This window comes from Lemur catta, chromosome 13 (assembly GCF_020740605.2).
Source record: "Lemur catta isolate mLemCat1 chromosome 13, mLemCat1.pri, whole genome shotgun sequence".
Classification (NCBI taxonomy): domain Eukaryota; kingdom Metazoa; phylum Chordata; class Mammalia; order Primates; family Lemuridae; genus Lemur; species Lemur catta.
The window spans coordinates 80382312-80407054 of record NC_059140.1 but is presented as its reverse complement, the minus strand read 5'-3'; the positions used below and the strand labels follow the sequence as shown (position 1 = coordinate 80407054).

General features: G+C 35.7%; 1 protein-coding gene across 4 annotated transcripts in view; it reads right to left on the bottom strand.

The window, feature by feature from the left end:
* ZDHHC20 (zinc finger DHHC-type palmitoyltransferase 20) overlaps window positions 1-24743 on the bottom strand; it is a 66814-nt gene that overhangs the window by 23644 nt on the left and 18427 nt on the right. For all 4 annotated transcript variants that reach the window (XM_045567662.1, XM_045567663.1, XM_045567664.1 and 1 more), the window contains exons 2-5: window positions 18451-18477; window positions 14222-14325; window positions 8238-8358; window positions 1074-1143 (exon numbers count right to left, since the gene is read on the bottom strand). In XM_045567662.1, the coding sequence (XP_045423618.1) occupies window positions 1074-1143; window positions 8238-8358; window positions 14222-14325; window positions 18451-18477 (322 nt within the window). The remainder of the gene's footprint in view (window positions 1-1073; window positions 1144-8237; window positions 8359-14221; window positions 14326-18450; window positions 18478-24743) is intronic.

Here is a 24743-nt window from a genome sequence, read left to right as displayed (position 1 = left end):
CAACTACACCTTAAGAGAATCAACCCAGAAACATCAGGTTAGAGAAAACTTCTGATACTTCCAGGAGTATTTTCATAGGTAAGAGGTCATTATGTTTTACACTGCAAATGCAGCTAAGCATATTCAGTTGCATCTGACAACATCAAATGACATTTTAATGTTGAGATCTGATGCACAATAATTGGTACATTAGAGAGGTCTAGCTAACAAATTAGCTACAGGAGATAAAATGCAATACAGATGATCCCTATGTTATTTTAAACACGTGCAGGTCATAAAAATAAAACTTGAGAAGCAAGTAAGTCAAAACATTCACAATGATGGGCTTGGAGACGGTTATTTTTTCTACATATTTTATAAAACTTAACCCCAAGAATAAGTACTACTGTATTTTTATAATAAGCAATAACAATACAAAACTCAAAATTTGCCTCCCTACTAATATACATATTCTATATTTATATAAAGTTAGACTACAGATTATCTCAAATAATACAACAAATGAGTAATCTAATACCCAGGAAGTTAAGTAGCTTCTAGCTAAAAATCAAGGATTAGTTGAGATTCCCAAACTAGTGATCTTTCCTTCAACATATCACTTTCTCAAATGCACACATAGACTTAAGTTTTTTTCAAATTTTTCTAGAAGACATGTCACAGAGAGTAATTTAAAACAATGATGAAATTACTTTGGTGGTTTTCTTAGGTTTTAATATCAGTATTAATAAAAATGAGGAAACTGTCAATATGGCCTTTTTAATCAAGCAAATAAAGTTATCTTTCTCAAGGGGGTTATTAATACTTGCTCATCAATATTATATCAAGTACAAGCAGAGAAAGCATATTTAAAGAAAATTCTATCAACTGGTATAGAAATTACCAACAAAGATTACTTCTGGGTATATTCTAGCTTATGTAAGTATTTCTGTTAGCCCTGTGTGCATAGCAAATAATGGGAGAGGATGAAGTGTTTTGCTAAGTATTAAGCATATAAAATATTTCTTCCCCTTCTATTCTCCCATCACTAAATTTCCAGTGCTGGGTTTAAAGGAAAGCAAATGAGTAACACTTACATGTCACAAGCTGAGCAGTGATGCGCCCGATCAGGTTTAATCAACTGACATTTTTCACAATATCTGATCGCTGTATGAAAGAAGTGAAAGGAAGATCTTGAAGGATGTACAAGCTTAACTAATTTGACTATAAAACTTGCCTTTGTTTTTCTAATAAACAACTTTGGGTAATTGACAATTAATAATTTTAAAATAATACCAAAATGTACTGGAGAGATTCTCAAATCAAAACGTAAAGAAACAGAAGAGCAGAAATGTAGTTTTCCTAGCAATTTTCAGATGAAAAAGTAGATCCAAAGCAAATAAATGACTTACATAAGGTCAAACACCAAGATGAGTAGCAGAACTAGACCAGAACTTAGATTTACTAAGTCCCAAATCCAGTGTTTTCTTCTATTATACCATAGTGCCTACACTAACATCAAAATTTATCTTCATACTTTAAGACATCCTATGGGATTTTGTGTGTGGAATTCTGAAATGGCTTTATTTAAAAAAAAACAAAAAACAAAACCACACACACCTTTTATCTGCCATCCCTACCCTGGAAAAACAGCAAAATTGAGAATGCATTTCTTAAAAAAACCCTCTGAATTGTTTACCACTAAATTCTAATGTATGGTACTGTTGCCTAATACATACTTTCATTTGTTCAAAAGATACTGAACACCTACTAGGTGTCAGATACTGTTCTAGGCAAAAATCCTTGGTTTCATGGAGCTTTCATTCTACTGGAGGAGCTGGAGAGTAATAAAAAGTTAACAAAATAAATAGTATATTACACAGTGGTGGCGAGACAGCAGGGAAGTGGAATTGGGCATTGTCATTTTAGAAACATATGGCAAAACTGATATAGAAAGAAATGAGTTAGTGAGATATCCCAAGATAGCTACATAGCTATCTGGGAAAACCAGGATTCTAATCAGAGGGAACAGACCTGAGGTTAGGACATGCTTGGCTTGTTCAAGGAATAGTGAGGAATAGAGATGTTCATCACAGCATTGTTCTTACTAAAACACTAAGAATAACTTGAATTATGAAAACAGTTAAGCATTTTATGGAATATTCACACAGTGAAATACTATGGAGACTTTAATAAGAATTTTTCGTACAAAACACAGTTATATCCTATTAAAGAAAAGAGAGCAGATCCAAAATGGAGTCACTCATGCCAAGGGGCTCTATCACCAAACTGAACCTAAGTTGTTTACTGGTAAGAGTTGACCTTCTGAGACATCAGGAGAAAGATGATATCCAAATCCCATTAAGCCAACAAAATTTTGCTTATGCCATTAAGAGGAAAATAAGTATGAAACGACCAATCTCCTTTTTGTTCCTTGTTTCTGCTTTCTTTAGCCTTTTACGCCAATACAGCCCACACCCTCTGTTCAACTCGTCAGAGCTCCTTTCTGTTTTGCAGACTGGATGCTGCCTGGTTCACAAATCATTAATAAAAGCCAATTAGGCTGCCCAAGGTCACTCACACCTGTAATCCTAGCACTCGGGAGGCCGAGGCAAGAGGATCGCTTGAGGTCAGAAATTCAAGACTAGCCTGAGCAAGAGCAAGACCCCATCTCTACAAAAATAGAAAAATTAGCTGGGTGTGGTGGCACACACCTGTAGTCCCAGCTACTAGACAGACTGAGGCAGGAGCATGCCCTGAGCCCAGGAAGTTTGAGGTCGTAGTGAGATATGATGACGCCACTACACCCTAGCCCAGGCAACAGAACAAGACTGTCTCAAAAAAAAAAAAAAAAGCCAATTAGATCTTTAAAACTCAATTCTTTGAAATTTTGGGTTTTGACAACCCTAATGTGGAAAAACACAAATATATTAAATGGGAAAAAAAGCAAATCATACGATAGTTTGAATATGTAGTGAGTTTCCATCTATAAAAGGAAAGGTGTATTTCTTTCTTTTTACATGTATAGCCATATATACCATATCTCAATAAAATGCATACATCTTCCAGATGTGAATTACTATCATAACACAAAGTATACCTTAAAGAAATGTTAGAAACTATAGCTGACAGAAAGCTCTATCCAGGTAATCAAATTTGTATTGGTTAATACCTATCCACTCTAATGGTTAAAATATGCTAATTGTATATCAGTTTTGCAATACTTAGTCATGTATAAGACATTTCTGCTAGGATAAGAAAAGGTAGTAGCTTTGGGGGAATGGTGCCACAGATGATGGGTAGACTCATTCTTTATTTGGTGCTCCTAAAAAAATTTTTTTAAATCACGGGCATATAATACTTTTATAATTTAAATGAAAATTTTAGGACAAAGGGAATTTACACAAATGTCTACTTATTAAATAAATAAGTTATATTTTACTGAGGGCCTTCTTATAATACCTTGCCTGGTATAGGCACTACAGAGGTAAAACCATATGATGTAGAAAAAGTAGAGCTATAATGGACTTTAGAGATTTCCTAGTTAAATCTCTCCACTTTACAGATTAAAAACATTCTAAAACTTAGAGAAAGTACTCTGTCCAAGGTTATATGGCTACATGAGTGGTAAGACCAAGATGAGAAGCCAAGTGTCTTATTTTCCCTTTCCTCTACACCTCTTCCACTCAACATTCTGACATTGCAGAATCTGAAATTATTAAATAACTAGGCTCTGAGATGGAATTAAACCAAACATGCCTTGTATGAAGATGAGAGGCTTGATGACTGAATAGACTAAACTGAAGTAAAAGCAGCAATCAAAGGAAACTTCAGTTTCTAGTCTAGGGCAATGAGAAGAATGACGCTGCCAAGGACAAAAGAGCTGGATTTGGGTAGAGGTGTGGTGTTTTCCATTCACTCATTCATTTGACAAATATTTACAGAGTTTCTACCATGCGACAAATACTGCTGCATGCTGAGAATATAAAGGCAGACTTTTGTCTCCCGCCCCCTTGATATTAGGTTTTAAATGATGAATCCAGTTTTGTATGAGCTGGAAGCTTTGGATAATAGGTCATTCAAGCATAGGTAACCCTTGGAAGCTCGAAATACAAGAATGGAGCTCTAGTGATACCTAGAGATGCTGAATTGAGAGGAACATGCCAAGGTGCATGCTGAAGGTTTGATAATGGCTACTGCATGCGCTGGTCTGTAGTTCCCCACTCGGAAGCAACAGGAAGGGTGCTATACCCCGGAGTGCAGCTAGATCACAGGCCACTCCGTAGACATGCAATCCTTGTATGTAGCTGCAGCTCCACCCCTTTGCCTGACACACAAGAAAGGCTTTGGAATTTGAGTACTAGTATGAAAATATCCTTGAATCTGTTCTAATCCTATTATTAAGAAGGTAACTCATTTCTGACAACTATTAAAGAAAATCAAACTATGAGACTAAATTAACTAAAGATCACAAGATTGAGGTGTTAGAATTCCCTGGTTAAAAATAATAGCTTAAAGGACACTACAGAAAGAAGAACAGGGGCAAGGTACCCTTGTGAAGTTAAGAAATAGGAGAATACAAAAAATGTGGGAGGAAAAAAAAATCATTCAAGGACACAAAAACAGAACCACAACAGAAAAACACAAAGAAGAAAGCTCTTTAAGAAGTCAGAATGACAAAAAGCCACTAAACACAGTTAGGGAGAATGAAAACTTGATGGCTGGAATTTGCTAGAAGCAAGTGAAGCCCTGGGTATAGAACACTTAAAAGATGATCTATAACCAAAGAGAAAAGAAAATAGAACGGTAGTTAAACCAGAATCAGAACCAAATTTTTTGTTGTTCTTTTTAAAAGGAGACATACTTTGAAATATACCTGAAAGCAGAGGGAAGAAACTGGTCGGAATTTATTAAGTGAAGAGCAAGATTTTTAGGAGCAAACTGGGAAAGAAAAGAAAAAGGTCATGAATCTCTGTAAATATAAGAAAGGATGAGAATGAAGATATCAAGAGGTAAGAAACAGACTGAGAAAAGTCAGGGTCTGCAAAGGCACACTGACAGTGTGCTGTCTTGGAAGCAGCAGGGCTGTCATCAGTTAGGTCTGATACTAGTTCTCCCACTCACTAGCTTGTAACCTTGGGTCAGTACCTTACTTTCTAAGAGCGTCAATTTCCTCATCTGTAAATGCAAATAATACCAAGTATAAGGATTATTGTATTAAAACTAAATCTTCTAGAAAATATCAGATTCTCAAATCAGTTATTATCATTATGATACTACTATCAATGATAAATATTATTTATGATAAAAAATAAAGTCACACTTGTTGGTGGGGAAAATCAATGAAAGAGAGAAGACCAAGGAGATCAGAAAATGGGTAAATAGCCAACACAGAGAACACCCAGGAATAGATTCATTCAGCAAGACCTTCTGAGTGCCTATTTTGTGAGACACTGTGTAGGGACAATGGGAGAAATTCCCAACTGCCAGGGGCTTAAGACTAAAGTTAAGAAGTTCAGAGGAACACAAATAACTACAAGGCAGTGATTTGTGATCTAGAAGGTAAGAATCAAGTTCAGAGTAGACTTCAAAATCACTTCCTGGCTGGGTGTGTTGGCTCATGCCTAGAATTCTAGCACTTAGGAATCCAAGGTGGGAAGATCACTTGAGGCCAGGCGTTTGAAACTAGGCTGAGCAATACAGACACCCTGTCTCTACAAAAAATACAAAAATAAGCAGCGTGTGGTGGTGCATCCCTGTAAGTCCCAGCTACTCAGGAGGCTGAGGCAGGAGGATCACTTGAGCCCAGAAGTTTGAAGTTACAGTGAGCTATGACGATGCAACTGTACTCTAGCACCTAGGTGACAAAGCAAGACCCTGTCTCCATAAAAAAAAAAGAAAAAAAACATTACTTCTTGGTAAAGTAAATAGAAATATAGAAATGAGTTGAAAAGAGATGGACATTGAATTAAAACTTTAAACTGGATTTAGGAAGGAGAAAATAATCATTCCAGGCAGAGAAAAAGACCAAAACAAAACAAACAAACAAATAAAAATAAAAACAGTGGAAAAGGACTGGGTGATTTAGCACAATTTAAAACACAGGATGCCCAGGGAAATAGGGTAAGACAAAGCTTGAGACAGAGGTTGGTGAGATCCAGATTGTGGAGGGGAGAAGGTATAGAAAGACTCATTTTGTTTTCTGAATATGTCCACAAGGTTCAAAAAAAGCACAAAAAGAAATTCAGTGAAAAGTCTCTCCCATCTCTGTACTCTAGCCCCAATTCCCACTGTGAAGGCAGCTCTATTACTCTTAGAAAGAAGATAGTAACCTCTGATATCTGAAAGGCCCGCTTTCTTCAATATGCATTTATGTAATTTTGTTTTTGAAAGAACAAATAGGTATTACTTCTATGACAACAAAAAGGAAGAAAACCCTGCAAGGGTTGGAATTCTAAGCAGTAGAAATGCGGTACAAAATGGTGCTCAAGAGTGCAGACTCCGCCTGGAGTCAGAAGAGAGGACATGCACGAACCCCAGGCGGGGCCACTAAGAGACTTGGGCTACATCATTTCATCTTTAAAACGGGCACAAGTGCAACACCTCTCTCAGAGTTGTAAAGAGGACTGAAATAATCACAAGTAAAATGCTTAGCATAATTCTCAACAGATGATGGGTATTATTCAGATTAGAGGAAAGCCATTATAATTAATGAAAACTAGTAAAGCTTTAAGAGTAAAGTTTTTACATCAGTGGCTCTTTACTTTTTGGGGCACATGTACTGCCTAAAAAAAAAATCAGAAGATCTTGCTATGAATGGGCTGCTTTTAAAACTACATGTACCCAAAACTCTGCATATGATCTCAGGGGTTCATCAATTCTCTGAAATCTTAGACTTTGGGTTAAAAACATCTGATCCATAGAACTCTAATTGCTAACAATTACTGTAAACCAGATCTTTCAGAATTAAATACAAAAAAGGATTATTTTACATTGGCTATCATTTACTGAAAATGAAATTTATGAAAAATTTATTATTACATGCCAATATTTATACTAAGTGCTTTAAGTATATTATCTCATTTAATATTTTCACTAACTCTGTGATATAAATATTATTATCCTTATTTTAAAATGAGGAAACTAGGGCTTAGAAAGTTTAAGTGACTTGCACTGTGCACTAGTAATGGAAAAGTTGGGGTTTTATCTGTAATCTATATTTTCATTGTATATCAAAATATATTTAGTTATGCAAAAAGGACAGTATTAAGTGCAACAAAAATTAAAAAGTTGGTCAAACATCCCCTCCTAAAGTCTTATAGACACTTTAAATTTTCTTGAGTTACATCTTGTACCTAGCTACACAAAGGTAAAACTCCTATTTCCCCTTGGAGCTGAGAAGCCTAGTGGGTTCTAGAGTCAGCATCTGGATGTAAATCCTAGTTTTGTTCACATGCTACCTGCATGACCTTGAACAGGTTACTTAACCTCATTGTGTCTCAGTTTCCTCATCTGTAAAGTGGGACTGTAGTCTACACCTCACAGGGTTAAGTTTAAATGAGTTCATATATGTAAAGCACTTAGAACGGAGTAACTGTTAAGCAGCTGTTATCTGGCATTTGAACCAATTAATATGGTATATAATACATAATTTAAAATAATTTCCTATATTTAAATGACCAGCTTGGCCACTCATAGACCCCTCCCTGTTATACGGCTCAAAGCTAAGAAAAGGAAGCTGCCATTGTGATTCTCACTGGAGGCAGTGGTGACGGGGAAACACCACAAGCTCTGGAGTCAGGCAAACCTCAGCTCACAGCCTGACTCTTGGAACACTAGCCTTAGAACCTTGAACAAATTTCTTCCCCTTTGTGTCTTTTACTTCTTCTCATTCTGAGCATATTCTTGGATTTTTTAAAATTACTCAGAGATGAAACACAATATTCAAATTCAAACTAGAATTTCCAAATGATGGATTGCTAAGAATAACATTTGAAACTTTTAGCCATGAAGGTTGACTTGGGGGTGAGGAACAGGCACAGAAAAGAGATTCACATTACAGTGAGCCCCTTAAGAATCTATGTTGACATATGTGTGTATCTATATATCTGAAATACCATACAAGATGCAGAAAACAGGAAAATCTTGTTCCTACAGATGTTATCTGTGGCATTCATAGTATCCATTTAATATACCCTGGCAGAAATAAACATATTTTAAAACTCCTTTGGGCAGGAAAGCTTCAGATTTGTTTTTCTTACTTCTTGAAGCTGATGTGGTATAGATAGGTAAGGCTCTTGCTGCTCTTCTCAAAATTTCTTGTTGTCTTTCCTGGCTGAATTCCTTTTCATAACGTTCCTTTTCAGAATTGGACAAGTGGAACTACAAAAAAAGAAAAAAACTATTAAATTAAAAATTCTTTTCAATCTCATGATGTTAATTATCATGCGCAGGAAAACAGATTTATCTAGAACAGGAAAAAAAAAATCCCCAAATATTTTCCTTTTCTGAAGGCAGAACTTGTCTTCAAATTTAAGTAGATAAATCAAGTAAATTTTAACAAAAACTACATACCTTTGGCAGATTAAAAAATATCTGCCCTCTAAACTAATGCTGGCAAAGAATGTGAACTAAATATTTTTGCATCTTTATTTTTAAAGATAAAATTAAATTCCTCCACCAAAAAGGCAAAATACATATTTTCTATTAGTAAAAATTTTGTTGTTTAAAAGTTTCTGTTGGCCAGGCATGGCGGCTCATGCCTGTAATTCTGGCACTCTGGGAGGCTGAGGCAGGAGGATCACTTGAGCTTAGGCATGAGACCAGTCTGAGCAAGAGCAAGACCCTGTCTCTACTAAACAGAAACCCTGTCTCTAAAAACAGAAAAATTACCTGGGCATCATGACAAGTGCCTGTAGTACCAGCTACTCCAGAGGCTGAGGCAGGAGGATCACTTGAGCCCCGGAGATTGAGGCTGCAGTGAGCTACGATGACATCACTGCACTCTACCCAGGGCAACAGAGTAAGACTCTGTCTCATAAAAAAAAAAAAAAAAGGAAATTTAACCCCCTTTCACTCTCCCTCCCCTTAAAAAAAAGTTACTGTCAAGAAATTTTGAATTTTGAATTTTTAGAAGTATGTTTAAAGACTTGCTTTAGGTAAGAGGCTAAATCACATGCATGGGATCCCACTATTTTCTGGCCCCATCTCAAATGAGGTCAACAAGTCATTCTTTGACCATCTTTAGCTTTTAAAAGCTAACCAATTTCTCAAGAATTGTCAAGGCAAGCATAGTTGCCCTTTCTCAAGGAGAGATTTTTTGATAGAGCTGTTTTCATTTCTTAGTGTTTGTTTCCATGGTGTGGCCAGCCTCTAGTTCATTTCTTTAATAGTAATTTCCTTACAAAGTACTTGTTCAGTAGCTCTTCTTTTCATATGCCGTCCCAACATTTCAAGGACCCTCATTTCATGTAACCAGGAACTCTAAGTTTCTATCAGTCTTTATTGTGTTTATTCATTTATTTAGAGACAGGGTCTCAACTCTCTCACCCAGGCTGGAGTGCAGTGGTGTGATCACAGCTCACTATAACCTCGAACTCCTAGGCTCAAGCTATTCTACTGTCTCAGCCTCCCAAGTAGCTAGAAACATAGGTGCATGCTACCCTGCTCAGCTAATTTTCAAATTTTTTATAGAGACAGAGTCTCACTATATTGCCCAGGCTGGTCTTGAACTCCCGGCCTCAAGTGATCCCTCCGCCTCAGCCTCCCAAAATGCTGAGATTACAGGAGTGAATCACGGTGCCTGACCAAGATGGCTCATACTCTGTTTCTTTTTTTTTTTGGTTTTTGGAGACAGGATCTCGCTCTGTTGCCTGGGCTAAAGTGTAGTGGTGTCATCATAGCTCACTGCAGCCTCCAACTCGTGGGCTCAAGCGATCCTCCTGCCTAAGTATCCCCAGTAGCTGGGACTACAGATGTAAGCCATTATGCCCAGCTAATTTTTCTATTTTTTGTATAGATGTGGTTTCATTATTGCCTAGGCTGGTCTCAAATTCCTGGGCTCCAGTGATACTCCTGCCTCAGACTCCCAAAATTTTAGGATTCCACTGTACCTGGCCCCATTCTCTATTAAGAGAATTTTAACTTGTTAGAAAATCCTTCCCTGACATGATGTGTCTCTTACACATTCATAGTAGAGTATAAAAAGCACACTGTATGATGTTAAATATATATATGTGGATGGGAGATATTCTGATCAAATTTTATAATTTCCTTATAAAATCTCAACAGATTTCCCTGGACTGTCTATTCCTGGCCTGTGGCAAGTATCCCAGACCTCAGCCTGGTCTTTCTTCTATTACTTAACATCATTAATTTTCCTTAAGAACTAAGGTTATAAAATTATGAAAAGCTTAAACAAAATAAAAATTTCAAGAGACACCAGAATTTTAGATGAGGAATGCAATAAAATCAAAATTAAAATAGATTTGACTTTTGAATTAGTACTAAAAGTCTATTTTTCATTAAAAACTACTAAACAGAATTCAAACTATGAAATGCCATTATTATCTTAAATTCAGTATTCAGATGGTTCCATTTAAATATATATTAAATACCAATTAAGAGCTAGGCACTGTCCCAGATATCAGGGATCCAAAGATGAATAAAAACAATCTTTGCCTTCAAAAAGTACATTCCTACAATCTAGTAGGGAAGTTAGCCATGTAAACAAAGAATTACAAATACAAATCAACATATTAAGTACAACATTAATAATACATTATAAGATATGATAAAAGCTCCCTTGGCAGGCAGTGGGAGCTATCTATAAAAGTTTCTTGAAGGCAATGATACCTAAGTTTTGAAAGATAAATAGGAATCTTCCAGGAAGGCAGACAAGGAAAGAGAACAGCCAAGGCAATGGAAACAGCAAAGAGAAATCACAAGGCTGTGAAAGTAATATGGTGTATCAGGGTCACACTTTGCTTGGGCATAGAGTTCCAGAAAGAAGCAATGGAGGTGGAGTCAGGATTTCAGTTTAAGAAGGGTCTTGCATACCATGTGAATGAGCATGAGCTTTATCTTGCAGCTGACTGGCAACCTCTGTAGGATTATAGCCAGAGATGTGAAAGGACCACATTTTCTTTTCAGGAAAGATGACATTTGGGGGCTTGAGATGCCTGCCAGCTACTCCCAGCCTGTCTGCGCCGCACCATTCCTTCATGTCTGTATCAACACACCTGTTACACACTAGGTCTAATTCAAGGTAATGAGGACAGAGGAGTAAACAACAAAGACTTTCTTCCAAAACGCTTGGTGGAAGAGATACTTAAGAGATAGCTTAAATGCCACTTCCACAGAGAACATTTCTTTGGCCACACTATCTAGGTTTTCTCCCCCCACCAAAGTTGCTTTTTCCTCTGTTATGCTCTATCACATTACCAAGCTCTTCTTCTAAATTCATCTAAATTTTCTAAAATTATCTTATTTGTTTGTTTACGATTTATCTGTTTCTCCCTTTAAAACGTAAAGACAATGTCTGTCTTGTTCTTTTTATTCTCTTAGCCTAGCAGAGTCTGACATACAATGGGTGCTTAATCAGTACTTGATGCCTGAAAAAATTCTGTATTCATAACTTACCTTTCTTAAAATTTTATAGACCCAATCAATTTCCCTAGACCTGATTCCCAAGCGTTGCTCTAACCTCTGGGCTAACAGAGTCCTCCTAAGACAGTAATATTAGCATCAATCTCACAGCTTTGTAACTGCTTATATGGGGCTATCTCGCTCAGCACATTGTGTGCCTAGTGAGAAAGAATCTTAAATTCTTGTTCTTTGTTGTTACTAGAGCTTAGCTTAGCTAGCCCTTGAGGATTTAATAATTTCTTCAGTAGTTCTTGAACACCCACTATGTTACAGATAGTGGGGGGAGGGATATAGTGGAGAACACAATGGAAATATTTCTGTCCTGTAAAATTTACAATTTTATAAGGTGATGCCCATCAGTAAACAGGCAATTACAATGCCAGATGATAAGTTCTATGACAGGGTAAATGGAGAGTGCGGTAGCAGCCATTAAATACAGGCTTGGGCAGTGAGATGAACTTAGGGGAGAATGAAGGGTGAAACGGATATATATAAAGGCTTAACTCTGGATGCTAAATGGATGCAATATATCAAAACAACATCCAAAAAGGAAAAAATAACAATTAGATGGTACTTATTATGTGCTAGGCATTTTTCTACATAGTATATACATGCTACTAAATATATATAATATTAATTGGTTCAATCCTTATAGCAATCCCACTGGATGCATACTAATATCACCCTCACTTTACAGAGGAGGGATCAGCTAAGGAAAGTCTTCAAAGTCACATAGCTAGTAAGGTACAGAGGTAAGAGTTGAACTTGGGCAGTTTGGGTCCAGAATCTGTGTTCTTAACCTCTACACTACATTGTTTTCTCAAAAGTACTACCATTTGTTTTTCTTATTCTATTTCTTATTTCCTGTAATAAGAACTATTTATTTTTACACATGTTAATGTTTTTAATAGCCACCACTACTAATAATTGATTAAATAAAATTAGGTCCTTGTCAACTTAGAGATTAAGAAATGGATAATAGTTTGTAATATTAAAGGTTAAATAATTATTATCAAATGCCTAAAGGATATATTTGAAGAAACACCAAGTTTGACTTATGGTTTGGTTTACCTCTTAAAACAAAAGCATCAAATAGAAAAAGCGGTTCAAAGATTGTGTGGCATTATCCACTAATGTTGAATGTACACATAATGCAGTACATGATACAGCAGTTCTACTCCTAGACATTGACTCCGAAGAAATACACATATATTCCCCCAAGAGACATGCACTAGAATGTTTACAGCAGCCTGTTTGTAAGAGCCCTAAACTGGAAGCTACACAAATGTTCATCAATAGCAGACCCAGTAAATAAATTGTGTTACATATCACAACTGAATATTAAACAATAATGAGAATGAATGATTTACAATCATAGTAACAACATGGAATCCCACAAATAGAATGTTAATGAAAGAAGCCAAACACACAAGCATATATAACTATGACAACTACCTATGACTATACTAAGTACATGACTCCATTTATATCAAGCAGAAAAACAAGCAAAGCTAATCTGTGCTGTCAAAAGGCAGAAGAGAGGTTTCCCATGAAGTGGGTGGATGGAAGAAGGCATGAGGGGGCTTATGGGGAGCTGGTGACACTGTTTTCTGAACCAGGTGGTGGTTACACAGTTGTGTTCAGTTTGTGCAATTTCATTAGGTGTACACTCATGACATGCGTACTTTTTCGCAAATATGTTCTCCATTAAAAAGAAGTTGATATTATTTTTAAACACAGGACTATGATTTTTAATGAATTTTGATGAATTTAACACAAAGGGAAACAATTATATTATCATCATCATCTAATATTAATGTGGCAGGTACAATAACATGTTCAGTTTTACCTGGACAAACTCCCTTAATCCTCATAAACATCCTACAGAGACAGGCACAATTGTTAGCTCCATTTTTTGATGAGAAAACTGAAGCTTGGAGAAATTAAGTAATGTGTTAGGGCACAAAATCAAACTCAGACAATCCTAACCCTAGAGAATACATTCTTATTCATCTTGCTATACTAAATTTTCAGTGGAGGAGGAATTCAGTCGGCTATTGGAAGGCAACAGACACACTGGTAGTAAAACTTATTCCACACAAATGTTAACCTGTATTATTTTCCAAATGGAACCTCCAATTAGAAGAAACACTAGTCATACTAAAGTGTAGAAAGCAATAGCCTAGACAGTGTATTTTGCATAATCAAAATACTTTTGTTACTTGCAGCATATTTGTTCATGCCTGAGAAAATATAAATGTTAAGAGGGTGCCTAAAAATGAACTCTATTTGTCTAAGTGAATTCTGTCCCTTAAGACTTTTTACACCAGTAATATAAAGTATATGTTTAATTCAAGAAAAAACAGCATGGCAGAAAAGTACTAAACTTTTCCGTACAGTTAAACGTTTACTATTCTATGTCAGTGGACCCTATCTGAGAATAGGCTGATGACTCACGTTCACAGTACAGAGTTACCAGGCAATTTTATGAATGGAAACAGAACAAATGCATTATGTAAAGTTGTAACAAAGGTAACACAAGGGAAAATAATTCCATAATCAGTTAAAGCATTTGGTAATTTACCAACATTAAATTTACCTCTTTGGAGGGGGAAGCGGGAGATGTGAAAATTGTCATCCAATAGGACCATACAAACATAACAAAGAACAGATGGAAAGCCACAAGGTAAACAACGGTCTTTCCTGGTAAATAAAAACAAATAACATTTCATTGAGTCCAGGTGAAAACAGGAAAAAGCATTACATTAAAACACAATATATGGGTCAAGAGGCCTAATCCAATAAAAATTTAATTAAAACCTATTGAAACATCAAGTAATATAAACTTTACACAATGTAACATTACTAGATATGAAGAAATATTCTGTTCTTACATTTAAGGATTATCAGCATGGTTTATAAGTAAAAATGAGATTTGAGATGAATTTTCATTTTATTAAGTTGCTGAGGATTTAAGCTAAAACACCTTCCTTACTCACTATATTTCAAGTTTTCCCTAAAAGTTAATTTTAAATGACCTAAAAATTATTTAAAACAGAATCCATCACTAAGAACATTAAATCCAAGGAACTACAAACTGAAAGTAAATAAAAGTTATCATCACCATGAATAATGAATAAATCTGAGTAACTCAATCCCTGTGTTGTTAAAAAAAAGTACCCTAAATTTCATTCCCCTGTTCAACACAGGCTAAAAAGAAAAATTTCTAGGTATTTTGAGTTTCTACCATAACTGTTTCCCAAGTGTAACATTCCAACATCTTTACTCACTTTAACCTTTTTGTTCTGTTCTGTAGTTTTTCTATTTGAAAGAAGTAGGACTGGTTTCCACAAGAAGCAAGAATCATCTACCAGGTGCTTAAAAACTCTTTCAGTCTGGAATGCAGCACCACAAACCCAGTGAGGATAACAAAATTCAGACAGGCATCAAAGTCTGAAATTCTACTCATTTTTAAAGTTCAGATCAAATGCTACTTCTTCTACCAAAGGTCTTCTCTATTACTTTCAGAATTCATTACCCCTTCAAATTGCACTCCTTAAATAATTTGCTTAGACTTCATTAAAGCACTTGTTTCAGTAAAGTTAGTTGCTTAATACTGACAAGCTAACACATGCAAAACACAACAGTGTCTGACACACAATAAATCCTCAATAAATACTGGCCATTATTATTATTATTACTAGTCCTATCCAGGGATCTTTTTTTTTTTTTTTTTTTTGAGGCAAAGTCCTGCTCTGTCACCCTGGCTAGAGGGCCGTGGCGTCAGCCTAGCTCACAGCAACCTCAAACTCCTGGGCTCAAGCGATCCTACTGCCTCAGCCTCCCAAGTAGCTGGGACTACAGGCATGCACCACCATGCCAGGCTAATTTTGTTTTCTATATATTTTTATTTGTCAAGTTAATTTCTTTCTATTTTTTAGTAGAGATGGGGTCTTGCTCTTGCTCAGGCTGGTCTCGAACTCCTGAGCAATCCTCCCACCTCGGCCTCCCAGAGTGCTAGGATTACAGGTATGAGCCACCGTGCCTGGCCCACGCATCTTAATTCTTCTCAAAATTTGGTTCTTTTTGTGCATTTCCTATTTCAGTGTTTCTAAAGTTTAAGAAGTGATAGTTTTCACCGATCTGCAGTGAAATGAGAAACATTAAACAACCTAGTGAAGCTTCTATAAAGCTAACGTGTATTCAATCTGAAGTATTGTCCTTCCTTCGGTTTGAGGTTATTTTTCCCTATATTTTTGGTTAAAAAAAGTTTGTTCTTTTTAAATAAAATAGTATGATAAAAAAAATTGACAACCCTGTTAGAACCCAACATTTTCTTTTGAAACTGTACTGGTCCATGCCTGATCTCAGCGAATGGAAACCCGTTACACAGTTGACCGATGCAGGAACACAGGCCTCAAGTGATTTTTCTTATCTTACAGCTAATCAGCATAAATCCTACTTCTAATTCTAGCTCCTAAAATTTCTTTCAGAGTGAACTCATTATTTTCACTGCCAGTACAGAGTTCATAAATTGTTGCCTGTGTCACTTGGATTGCTGCAAAAGCCAACTGGTCTTCTTGCTTCCAATCCCTCTCAATGGCCAGTGTGAAATGTGATGTTCATAGTTTCTTTTCCCACTTGGTTCTGAAATTCCTGGAAAATAACTCCCATCTGCATGACCAATGCATCCTAATAAAATTCTGAGACCTCCTAGTCACTCAGACTAGAGCTACTCAAATTACTACTCCCATCTACTGAAAGCCTGGTAGAAGGCATGTAATGTATGCTTTATTTCTAACCCTCTCAGTAGTCTTGTAAGGTATTCTTCCAGTCTACAGATGCAAACACTGAGGCTCAGAGAATTTAATATCCTGCCCAATGCCACTTAGTTATTAAGTGAAAAGGCCAGAATTCAAATCCATATCTGCTTGATAAAAATCCAAGGTTCTTTTCACTCTGTCCTACCTAAAACTCTATTTTCCTCTTCTTTTTTAACCATCATCTTAATGGTCACATTCCACTTGTGAACCAACATCTGATGCCAAGATAAAATCCTAACCATAACTTTCTTCTATTTTCAAATGTACTCTTTTCACTCCCGCTAATATTGTCATTCATGTTGAATATTCTGGCTTCTCAAAATCTGCATCCTCTGTCCTGTCAGCTTTCTCCAGGTTGAACTCCATGGTCTACCCAATGGACTCATTTCTTCATTTGTTTTTCATTTGGAAAAGCATGCAGCAGTTTAGTCACCTACTGAAACCATTTATTGACTCTTTGATGTTATCTTCATTTAGCTCACTTCCTTTACGTATATTTTTGCCTAGCCCCCATATTCAATCAAGCTTCTCATTCCTCATCTATATACTATTGTATAGTGTTGAGATAAACGGTAACCTTGAGGTACTTTAAACTTCTTAATCATTTATTTACAACTAAGAGTAGAATGTAAAACAATATATTCTTCAAATACTTTTTAAACATTTCATATATTTTTAGAGTACTTCTGCTCTCCATGAGAACAAAACAAAATGGTTTTGCTTAAAAATATATTAATTCCCAGTTAAATAAAAAAATAGATAAAATAAGGCAGTTAGCACAAAGCCTAGGATATAGTAAGTTTTTAACAGATGGTAATTATTAAATTATAATGAGTAAAGAATAGAAAATATTGCTTTTCATCAAGTTCAAATTAATGTGATTGTTAATAGACAATCTTCTGGTCACATACATATGCTACAAACCATTGGTTACAAGTAATATGTAACATAAAATCTTAGTTAACTAAGCAAATTAAACCAAAGCTGAAAGAAAAACCTGAAACCTATAGATCAAAATCTGTGTTCAAAAATCACCTGTAACTGAATTAAAAACCAAACAAGCAAACAAAAAATCTATATCGAAAGAGTCTTTGAAAGACACGGTAAAAATACCCCCAAGAAATAATAATAAAAGTTTAAAGTTCTTTTATAAGAACTTCTGAAATTTTCTGCTTTCCATATCTGTACTTTCAACATACAGAAGATCATTTTGATTTAAAGAAAGAAAAATAAACATATCAAGATTGAATCTACATTTATACCATTACTGAGAAATTACTAATAGATTTAAAGGCAACTTGCGACTTACATGCTTAATGGCTAATTATCTCCAATAATAACTACTTATTAAAAATTTCTAACTGTTCAACTGTTTTAGAAAGCCTCTGGATCTTTGTATGTTAAATCAAATTTTATTTTTGAAATTTCATCTGAATAGACTTCTAAAATTTTCCTTTATCTTAGTGAAATTTTGAAAAATGATTTTTTCCTCTAGGTATTATCTCTGACTAGTTGTTATAAAAACTTTAATTCCCTTAAGCTAGTAATACAATTTACAAATTTATAGTCTGGTTATTTTATTAAATATCTATGCATAGTAAAGTGCTATTTTAACAAATGCTTAAATAAGAGAAATAAGATTTAGACATCAAGAAAGCAGAATCCCCTCCTCAACCTAGCTAGGACAGATATTTAAAACATAAGGGTTCTGAAGAACATACAAAACAGAAATACTTATATAAATATACACTAAGCAGTTTGGGTACTAGGTGTCTTACAAAATAATGGCTACTTCAATTTATATAAATAACACAAAATGAGAATATACAGAATGTCTGGGAATAAGCCCAATAGTTGATCTCCTTTTAATTACACAAATTTTAAAGATACAGGTTTTCTTTGTGAAAAACAAAAACACGTGTATTCATCACTAAATAAAAAGTATATGGGTTGCAATTAAGATACCAGAAGCATTTTACTTAAATTGAGACTAAAAGTGCCTTACCGTTTTCTTCATTTCCAGAAATAGTAACTAAAATAGAAGAAAAAACAGTGAATAAATATACTTTAAACATTTTGTATACAAGTTTAATTTCAGGTTTAATATTCATCTTAATATCATTTTCATAAAAATAAAATTTGCTTATAAAATGTAAACACCAATACAAAGTCAGAATTACACTCAACCCCCCCCCAAAGCATTTAAATGCTAAAACTCAAATTCTTTATCATTAACACTACAATTGCAGTAAATTTTTTCAGATCTCTGCTAATTTTAAGTGTATCAACATGGTTATGGTTGTGACATTTCCTTAAGCTCATTCTTTAATGATATACGTAGAATGAATCGAACTGTTTTCTATGGCACCATAACTTATTTATTAGTCTGTGATGTATCTTACCAACCTCCTTGTGTAAGCTATACTTAAGGCAAATTTATTTTTACACAGAAAAAAGTAGAGGAACTTATCTTTCTAATTTTTAGAGTGCTTTTTCTCTGAACACTCAAATATTCAAGAAATTAAGATGAAGCACAGAAAAGTTAATTCTGTGTCTACCTCTCTTACATTTTCTTCCATGTTGTATTACTATCCTGATGAATAGAGCCATAGAGCCAACAATTACATCAGTCTCTCAAGCCTGAAACCCTGGGAATTGCTATTTACTCCTTCTTTCTGGAAAGCTCAACGCCTCTAGGTTCTATTGATTCTACTACCTAAGTCTCTTTCAAATCTGTCACCTCTTCTTCAATCCCTCCATTGCTTTTCTCAAATGTGAAAGCCTAAAGCATCTTCCCATTTATCAGTTTAACACACCCTCACCACCAGCAAATCTGATGAATACTCTTCAACACCTCTGAATCACTTTTAGAATAAAGTCCACGGCCCACAGTGACTTATACTTGTAATCCCAGAACTTTGGGAGGCCAAGGTAGAAGGATCACTTGAGGCCAGGAGTTCAAGACCAGCCTAGGCAACATAGTGAGACCCTGTCTCTACAAAAGTTTTAAAAATTAGCCAGGTGTGGTGGCAAGTCTGTAGTACTAGCCACTTGGGAGGCTGAGGTGGGAGGATCACTTGAGTCCAGGATTTCAAGGTTGCAGTGAGCTATGATAGCACCACTGCACTCCAGCCTGGGTGACAGAGCAAGACTGTCTCTAAAAATAAAAAAAATAATTAAAAAAAAGTCCAAAATCTTCAGGGTAGCAAACGCTACAAGTCATCTGTAATCCACAGTCTCTCTGCCTCTCCAGTCTCTTCTGTCATTTGTCCATAGCACTGGTCTCATTACACTGAACAAATTGCAATTTCCTGAGTGAAACAAGCAGTTTCACACGTGCTCATCCTTCAACGCCCAGTTTGAATACTACCTCCTATGTAAGACCTTCCTGAATCTCTTTTTAGGCAGAGCAGCTCATTCCTTTATATCACCACTGCTCATCTTCCAACTGTACCCCACCATCTCATTTTTTTTTGCAATTACTTGTTGACATGTCTCTCTTACCCTACTGGACTACACGCACCTTGAAGTGTGAAATCATGTCTTATAACAACAACTAATGAAAGTTATCATTAGTTCCATTTTACAGATAAGTAAACTAAGGCTCAAAATAATTAAATGACTTTCCTAAGATCACAGAGCTAATATATGTGGCACAGACGGGATTTGAACTAAACTCTTTTCAGACTTGTATTGTTTCCTAGTGTCTCTCATCTTATTTATTGTTTTAGTCCCAAAGCCTGGAATACAGTGGCAATGCTTAAGAAATGTTTATTGATTCAATATTCACTTTTGATGAAGATCTCTTGATAAAATAGGAATACATGGAAAATTCCTTAATAAACTAAAATATATTAACCTCAATCACCAAACCAGCATAATTTAATGAGATAACACTCTAGAAATTCCCACTAAAGTTAGGAACAAGACAAACAAGAAGTTCATGAATCCCTTTTTTTTGAGAACACTATTTTGGAGAGGCTGTGCCTGTGGGCTTTTTCTCAACTTCTATTTGTCAGGTAGGGACTGTGGTGATCTCCTTTGGCCTCACACAGCATTTCCCATTTACCTTAGTGTACACTAAAAAGATTATAATTTGCTATGTGTGCCATAATGTGAAAACGATTGGGAAGTACTATACTAGCTACACAATTATAAAACAGAAGTATATTAGTAGTATAAAAATTAAAATGGAGGCCGGGCGCGGTGGCTCACACCTATGATTCTAACTGGGAAGCCAAGGCAGGAAGATCACTTGAGCTCAGGAGTTTGAGGCTGCAGTGAGTTATGATGATGGCGCTCTAGCTGGGGTGACAGAGCAAGACTCTGTCTGAAAACTAAATAAATAAATAAATAAAATTAAAATAAAAAGAAGCCAAATGTATCACTATTTGTAGATCATATATCTACGTTCCTTCATAGTCAAAGAAGATGAACTGAAAAACTATTATAAATAAGAGGTGACAGTGTACAAAACCGATTTACAAGAATCAGTAGCTTTCACTATGTACAAGTTACAACCAGTGAAAATTTTTATTTATAAGGCCATCTAACAAATAAAATTCCTAGGAAAAAATGTAAAAAATGAGCAAGGTCAATTTAATGCTTTAGAAGGACACATAATAAAATTTGGACAAATGGAAAGCCCTATGATGGATGGGTCATCATTCAAATGTCAATTCTCCCTAAGTTAAACTATAAATTTAGTGTGATTCCAATAAAAATACTTTTTTAAAACTAGACAGATTCTAAAATTCATCTACAAAAAATATGGCTGGGCATAGTGAGTGGCTCACGCCTGTAATCCTAGCACTTTGGGAGGCTGAAGCGAGAGGACTGCTTGAGGCCAGGAGTTCAAGACCAGTCTGAGCGAGAGGAAGAACCGTCTCTACAAAAAAACAGAAAAATTCGCTGGGTGTGGTGGCCTGTAGTCCCACCTACTTGCAAGGCTGAGGCAGGAGTATCACTTGAACCCTGGAATTTGAGGTTGCAGTGAGCCAGGAAGAGGCCACTGTACTCTAGCCCAGGTGGCAGTGAGACTCTGTCTCAACAAAATAAAATAAAATAAAATAAAATTCATTTGCAAAAAATAAACTTCCATGAAGAAGTAAGAAAATTTTGAAAGAGGAAAATAATGAAGTAGGACTAGCATACCAAATACTAAAGAATATTATTTTTAAACTCCAATTATTAAAATAGTTATACTGGCTCATGAACAACAGATTAATAGAAAAGCACTGAAAGCCCCCAAATTCATATAGGAATTCAGTATATAATAAATATAGGATTTCAAATCACTGTGGTTAAGAGTCAAGAAACAGCATTGGACACCAGTATACTTGTATCTATTATGGCCATGGGATCCAGTTCTTGCAAATGGGTCCATCTTGTGGGAGGGGAGGGTTGTTACTGGGAAAAAATTCTTTTGCCCTTCTTAACAAGTGAGAAAGAAGCCCTATTATTTCATTTATCCTGTTTTTTGCCCTGGATGCTTGTAGTGTGAGGATGTGCTGTCTGAAGCTAGAACTGTCAGCTTTTGACCTTGAAGGGGCCGCTATTTGTTGTGTGCAGGATTCTGGGTTGACAGTTCTTTTTGTCCATCAGTTGAAAAACGTTGTGCTACTTCCTTCTAATCCCATGATTTCTGATGAAAAATCTGTTATTCTAATTGTTTTTCCCTAATGTGTAAGGTGTCCTCTCTTACTGTTTTCAAGATCTTGTCTTTAGTTTTCAGAAGTTTGGTTATTAAGTGTCTTGGAATGGATTTCTTTGGAGTTTTCCTGCTCAGAGTTTGCTCAGCTTCTTGAATATGTTTTTTGCCAAGTTGGGAAATTTTAAGCTATCATTTCTTTAATACCTTTTCAAACACCTCCTTTTTCTTCTCTCCTTCTGGGACTCTGATGGCACAAATGTTAGAACTTTTTCAAATGGTCCTACAAATCCCTGATGATCGATCTGTTCATATTTATTTATTTATTTATTTTCAGTCTATTTTCTTTCTGTTGTTCAGATTGGGTAATTTTTATTGTTTTATCTTCAAGGTCATTGATCCTTTTCTCTGCCTCTCTATTCCACTGTTGAGTAGACTTTTTTATTTTGGCTATTGTATTTTTCAGTTTTAAAATTTCCATTTTGTTCTTTACTATTTCTTTGTTGAGAATTCTATTTGTCATGTTTCAATTGTGAATTGAAATAGTTGCTTTAAAATCTTTGTCATATAATTTCAATGTCTATGTCACTTTGGTTTTGGCATTTATTGTCTTTTTTCATTTAAATTGAAGTCTTCCTGGTTCTTTGTATGATGGGTGATGTTCAACTGCATCTTGGACATTTTAATATTATGTTGGGACTGCAGATCTTATTTAAATTTGTTTTAGCAGGCCTCCCCCGACACCACAACAGTACGAGATGAGGGAGCACTACCTTGTTGCTATCAGGAAGGAGTACAATCACAGGCTCCTCACCAGGCTTTTGCCGACATATCCCACTTTGGACATAGGGATGCCTCCTTAGTTCTCTCCACATGACCTCCACTGACACTATGGGGAGAGAGAATTTCTTACTGTTGGGGGGGAATGTGGAAGGGTACATCATTCATACTCAGTGGGAATGAAAGTCTAGGCTTTGGACTAGGCCTTCACCTCTTCTGATGCTATCCCAGGAGGAGAGTGGGGGAGGAGACACAGAAGGGATGTCTTGTTATAGGTGGTCAAAGGGGGAAGTCTTAAGCTCAATACTCAGTCTTGTATGGTGAGAGTAGGGATGGGGTGCAGTTTGCCCAAGGTCTTTGGCTGGGGTAGGGCAGCTATTGTCTAAAAGCTTTCTGTCTTGCTAGGTTGCCCCTTTCCTGGTTTGACTAACGAAAATGGCCTTTTTGTGAAGCTTTTTTAGTCTGTGCCCACTGGTGTTTCCAGGTTGCCAGCTTCTCTAATACCTCTAGAATATGTCTGGGACATATGAGGCCAAAAAAAAAAAAAAAAATCGAGGGAACTCACCGCCATGTTATTTCTCAGGTCTCAAGGTCCCTAGCTAAGCTGGCTTCTTCTCTCCACCTTTCAGAGTCTTCTTATGTTTGTTTTATGTAAATTATCTAGGGTGTTTGGTTGTACTTAGCAAGAATAGGAAGAAGAGTATCTATTCCATCTTGTCCCAGAATTGAAGTCCTAGCTTGTCCTTTTACTGCTGAATAGCATTCTATTATGTCGGTATTACAACTTGTTTATCCATTCATCAGTTCATAGACATTTGAGTTGCTTTTACTTTTTTTGTCTATTATGAATACTCACGTATTCATCAAGCCTGTGGGTGGAGATGTATTTTTCATTATGTAGGTAAATATCTAAGAATAGGATTGCTAGATCTAACACTGTCTATTTAACCTTATCGGGGATGACCAAACTGTTCCCAAAAGTGGCTGTATTGTTTTGCATTTGCACTTATAATGTATCAGAGTTACAGCTGCTCTATATCCTCACCCAGTTCTTAGAATTTTAGCTATTCTAAAAAATGAGTACTGGTATCTTCATTGTACTTTTGTGTTTTCCCAGTGACTAACGATGTTAAGCATCTTTTCATGTGCTTATTAATAATCACTACCTCTTCTTTGTGAAGTTGTATGTTCAAATTGTTGGTCCCCCTTTAATTGTATTGTTTACCTTAGAGTTATGAGCTCTTTCTATGTTCTGGATATAAGTCTTCTAAAGAGATATGTTTGCGCAAATACTTCCTCCTATCCCATACCTTATCTCTTAACATTGCCTTTTGAAGAGCAGAAAATTCTAATTTTGATGAAGTCTAATTTATCAGTTTTTTTATTTATGATTCATGCTTTACATCCTATTTGGGAAATCTTTGCCAACCTAAAATCACAAAGATTTTCTCATATGTTTCCCTTTAGAAGTTTTACAGGTTTTACATTTAGGTCTGTAATCCATTTGAAAAGTTGATTTTTCATATATGGTGTGTGGTAAAGATGGAAGTTAATTTTTTTATATATGGATGGTCAATAGTTCTTATACCATTAGCTGAAATAACTATTATGTCTCCCTTGAATTACTTTGGAACTTTTGATGGGAATCAATGGACTATATGTATAAGAGTTTATTTCTGAACTCTTCATTCTGTCCCATTGATCTATGTCTATTTTTACTGACATACTACACTGTCGTTATTTTATGTAGCTTTTAGTAAATCTTGGAATTGGGATAGTGTCAGTCCTCCAACTTATTTTTTTTCAAAAGTGTTTCGGCTATTTTAGGTTTGCATTTTTATATACATTTTATTTATTTACTTTCTCAC